At 63.4% G+C, this 5,088-nt stretch overlaps 1 protein-coding gene across 1 annotated transcript; it reads right to left on the reverse strand.

Moving 5' to 3' along the window:
* Positions 1-794: 794 nt before the first annotated feature.
* LOC116278455 (heat shock transcription factor, X-linked-like) lies at positions 795-4,835 on the reverse strand. The gene is given in 4 exon segments (XM_072958219.1): positions 795-1,539; positions 2,387-2,677; positions 3,632-3,864; positions 3,867-4,835. Coding segments are annotated over 4 exon segments (1,380 nt in total). The 5' UTR covers positions 4,357-4,835; the 3' UTR covers positions 795-1,173.
* Between the last annotated feature and the right edge of the window lie 253 nt (positions 4,836-5,088).

The raw sequence follows: 5,088 nt of genomic DNA on the forward strand, positions 1-5,088 counted from the left end.
CTGGTCTCTATGGCATCGTGTGTCCCTGTCTCTCGTGGCGACGATGCCAGTGACGGTGAAGGCAGCCATCCCGAGCCCTACAGGGCCCCCAGGCAGGGAGGGGCGCACGTCCCCACGGCAGACAAGACAGGACAGGCGATGACAGTGCCTCTTTCCTGGGCCTGGTCTTTCGGCGGGTGAACGGTCCCACCCCTCCACCCTTCCTCCACCCCGCCCGTCTGGTCATGGGCACCTTCTCAGGGTGACTCCCGTCCCAGCCTGCTCAGGGCATCATGCTTCAAAGGGTCAGAGAACGGGAACCTAGGGAGATGGGGGGCCCACTGAGGACCCAAGCTGGCCCCTGGGCTGAAGGAGGCTTGGGCAAAGCTTGTGGGAAGTCAGTCTGCCATCCACCGCCAAACTCCCGTGGTTCTGCCCCTCTAGGGAACCAGTGTCACCCTTATATCGTCTGGGGCACTTGGGATGCAGCCCTGTGTGTGCCACCTTTTCTGCTTGAATCCATTGTCACTCTCCTAAACACTGTCACCTGGGAAGCCCTGGAAGCAGAAGGAACATCCAGGGAGGGCTCTGGACCCACCTGGCCTCTCCTCGGGTGGCCCTAGCACGAGGGGTCCTCGAGACGCTGTTGTGCTGTCCCGGGCCAGCCCCAGAGGGCCTTTCACACTCACTTCCCTCCTGGCTGGGCTTGGGACGCTGCCTCCGCCCCAGCCCAGGAGGACGCGAGGTCAGTCCGCAGATACCGGGCTCCAAATCCAGAAAGGGCTAAGTGGTAGGAGTGGAGTACGGAACTGGTTCCTTGCGGCCGTCAGGCGGCCTAGACTGTGCAAGTAAGACCGTGCCCTTTTTGAGAGGCAGACAACTTGATACTACGTTCCACACATCTGCCCCTTCTCTCTAGATTGACGCGTGAGCACGTTCCACCTGGGTTGAGGTTTATGGGAAAGCGGTTTTTAAACAGCAGCATCTCCGTGTGATTCACGAAAGGAGGCGCCGGAAGTCCGAGACGCAGAGGGAAGAAACGTGCTACTTCAAAGTTAAGGCGCTGCCAAATCAAGGCCCCCTAGAAAAGGGACGTGAGTCCATCTGGGAGGTGGGTTTGCACATGAGCAGGCTGGGACGGGAGTCACCGCAGAGCGGCAGGACTGGGGTCCCCCGTGCTCCTGTCCTCCCCTGTCACGCTGAACATAAGGGGGAGCCGAGCCTTTTGGTTCTGCTGGATTGGTGTTTGCCGTCTCCTCCCCGGATCTCGGCACTCTTACCTCTGCCGCAAGCCCGCCGAGGGCCATTTCCTATGCTCGTTAGGACAAACACTCCTTTTAAAGAGGCCCGTCCACAGGAACACGCACTGTAAGCTGGACACCCCAGGGACCAGAGGGTGTTGAAACATGACACCTTGGAAGTGTTTAGCTCAAAAAGGAAAGGAAAAGAGAAACGAGAGAATGTCACCAGATCCAGGACCTGCAGGAAGAGCCAAATCTCAGTGTTGCTGTCCAGACCCCAGCCAGCACCTTCAGGGCCGCCACCTCCACACCTGCGTGTCTGAGGACAGAAAGGGCACGTTTTAGGCCTCTGACAAGGGGAGGCCTGGCCTTTTCTCACCTGTCGAGTGGACAGCCTGCTAGAGCCAGGTGGCGGCACGACGGGAAGACGTGTCTGGAGGACTGAGAAAACTGTCCCTGTGATCGTGGGGCTGCCCTGGCCAGGTCGTTGTACCTGTCGAGCCCTTTAAGGGTCTGTTTTAATGAGCGGAGGCAGAACGTCTGAGGGGCTTCACCGCGTGTCTCCCAGGTGCCCGCGCTGGGTCGCGGCTGGGTGTTACCTGCGATGATACCGACAAGCAAAGGTATGTGAGGGCAACTCCTGGGCTCAGACAGACCCAGGACAGAGGCGATGAGCACTTTTGCTCAGGACAGAATCGCTCATGTTCTGATTCTCTTTACTGCCCTGCACGTGTTCTGAGCAGGCGTCCGCCTCTGTCTGTCTAGTCGGTACCGTCCTGGTTGTCTGGGGGCCCGCCCGGAGGCGGCAGGGACTCCGGGAAACAGCGGCAGCCAGGGCGGCAGTGGAAAAGGGGCTCGGGGGATGAGGGGTCACGGTCAGGGCGGCGGCAGGGCCGGGAGTCAGGACGGGCGTCCAGGGGGCGCACAGAGGCATCACGGCAGCCACCGGAAGGTGCACGGGGGGCACGCAGAGGAACTGGGGGTGCCCGGCGGCCAGGCCCAGCACCGGCCTGTAAGAAGTCTTCTGGGTGGGGGGCCAGGTGAAGCAGCCCCAGGGGAGCTCGGCTGGCAGGGCCACCTCTGCCAGGACAGGCACGAGCGTAACGGGAGCCTGTGTGCCCTCGGGCTGCCCGGTGGCCGTCGGGTCTAGTGCGGCTTCGGGATACCTTCTTGGTTGGATGGGCCGCCGTTCCCTCAGGGGCCGGAGGGGGCGAGTCCCTCGCGGCTGGGCCGGTGGCACTGTCGAGCTCTCGGGTGCTCAGGGTCTCCTGGTTGTCCTCAGGACCGGGTGGCAGGTCGTCCTGCGGCTCGGCCGTGGTGGGGTCGGGTGGAAAGCCCGGGGCTGCTGGCCTGCCGTCCATCTGCCGGGATGCAGGTTTCACGCCCACTCTCCTCTTCATCCTCAGGGGGAGATGTGGGCAGTCTCTCTTAAACAAGGGGCTGCAGTAGAACTGTAACTGAGGTTCACAGTTTAGAGAGAAATACAAACTCTGCGTCACCCGGGAGTTGATCACAACCGGTAGAGACCGCCTGGCTCGGCCCCTGTGCGCCCTCCCCCCGCCATCCCCAGGCCCCTGGGGAGAAGGCAGGTCCCAGTCCCAAGAGGACGCTCTGCACCAGCTTTTCCATCCTCCAGACTGGCCACTTACCATCGCTTTCGCCCTTGGAAAAGGACTAAAATGGCCAATTAGGACATGTACAAGGCCGAGGAAAGGGGACTTGGGGTCTGCAGACGGGAGCCAAGAAGGTTCGGTGGCTTTATAAGGGAGTGTCTGTCAGGTGGCGACAGACTCGGCCCCCGGCTGGGCGTCACTGCCTCTTGGCCGCCAGGGGCCCGCTGACCTGGGGAAGCACGTGGCTCGTGCCACCTGACTTTCCACAGGCGTGGAAAAGTGCTCTGGGGCCAGCACTCCCCATGACAAGACCGGGGACACTTCTGCTTCCAGGGCAAGGACCTGTCCCCCCGCTGAAGTGCTGGCCCGGAGCCGAGGGAGTCACACGTGCACACAAACCCCGCCAGGGCCACGCGTCCCCGAGCAGGAGGGTATGAAGGAACAGCGATTCCACAGTGTCATCCTTTCCCAGCGTGACTGACATGCACGTGCGGGGCAGCCCTGTAGGTTTCGGGTGTTCGGGACAGCGACTTGACTTCCGTGTGTGGTGAAGTCTACTTCCCATCCCTCACCTCAGACAGACGCAGGGAACGTTAAAAGGAAAGGAAAAGAGGTGACTTCCTTGTGATGGGAACTCTCAGGACCTCCTCCAAGGATCGTCTCCTGGTTACGACCCCCCCCACTCACCTGGCACAGCCCGGGGCAGCCCTGGAGGGACATCCCCCCCACCCCACCCCACCCCCGCAGAGCCCAGGGGCTCAGCCCCTCGAGAGGGTTGCCTCCCAGCCCGCCCCTTACTTTGCTGAGGACGCAGCCGGGTCTCTCCTCCGACAAGACGTTGCTCAGGCAGACGGCCGTGTGCCTGTCCTGACGCATTCTGCCGAACCCACAGCGGTCAAGGTGGCGGACGGAACTCTTCATGCAGTCTGTCTGGAACACTTTCCCTGGGCCTTCCCGCTCCAGAATCTCCTGTTGAAACAGCTTCTCGTTGATGCCGACGCAAGTGCCCGCTTCGTCCCACCAGACTGGGGAAACTGACTGCTGTGGACGGTTTTCCAGAGCTTCTTGAGGAAGGGGAGGCAGCCGAGGTGGCCCTCTTCCCCAGGCGGGCCATGACAGGAGGTGCGCGGCCTCTTGATCAAAGGCTCTTCCCTCGAAGCCGGGCGAGCGGTTCCTTCCAGCAGCAGCCCGAAGTCGGGGTGCCCGGCTGGCACGGGCTGGGTCGGGACGACGTCGGGGCCTGCCGGGGGAGGGCCGTCCTCTGAGCTGGTGGCCGGAGCCCCTGTTTCTGGAGGAAGCGGCACCATCCCGAAGCCGGGTGCCCGGTCCTCCTCGTCTGTAGCCGTGTGGAGAGGTGGCGCGGCCTCGCCTCCTGTGAACGTCAGGCTGCAGCCCGGCCAGCAGCGCCCTGCCCTCAGTGCCGCTGGGCACATCACAAAGGGGGTCCGGCTGCTAGGGGGTGACATCACAGCACCGCCGGCAAGTGACCTAATAAAGGGCAAGCCCCCTAAGCGTGTCAGCATCTTGCTCCGCCCACGGTCATCACAGCAGGCCGGATGACACGTTCACGGGTGGGGAGTGACAGGCCAAGCGCCGGGTGCAAATCGGGCACGGCCTCCTTGTCCTGGAGTCTCGGCCCAGGCACACGTGCCTGGGCGGACGTGTGACCGAGGAGGTCAGAGCTCCCCCTCCGAGCGCACTGGCCTCGAGGGCCTGAGCGACACCGATGCTTTCATGTGCCAGGCAAAGTCTGGGACGGGGCTCCTCGGTCAAGGGCGCAGCCACAGTGTCCTTTCAGCACCGTCACGGGCCAGGGCAGCCAGTCCTCCTGGGAGACCGTGCTGCACGCCCTGGGTCGGTCCGCAGAAGTCACTGCTCAGGAGATGGCTTAGCTCCCGGGGACTGGGGAGGACAGGCCGCCGCCACTCTTCGGCCCACACGTGTCCACCCCCAGGCCCACCCGCTCTGCATGCCGTGTCTCCCCAGGCGCGCCGGGCCCGGCTGGTCGTCCTCGGCCTCACACGCAGTGTGGCTCACTGTCCTCTGACCGACGTCCGCGGCGACCCCGTCCCTGTTTGTGCCCAGGCTGTGAGCGCTGCCGTCCCGCTCTGGGGCCTGGTGCTGGGGAATCGGGAAGAGGCGGCCTCCGGGACGCTGTCCCCATGTGCGGGGCCCCCTGCACCCACACCCGCCACTCCATTCTGGGCTTGGGGCTCAAGGATCTTCCAGACATTTCCTTGAAGCAGAAATGTCTC

The sequence above is a fragment of the Vicugna pacos genome, unplaced genomic scaffold (assembly GCF_048564905.1).
Source record: "Vicugna pacos unplaced genomic scaffold, VicPac4 scaffold_246, whole genome shotgun sequence".
Classification (NCBI taxonomy): Eukaryota; Metazoa; Chordata; class Mammalia; order Artiodactyla; family Camelidae; genus Vicugna; species Vicugna pacos.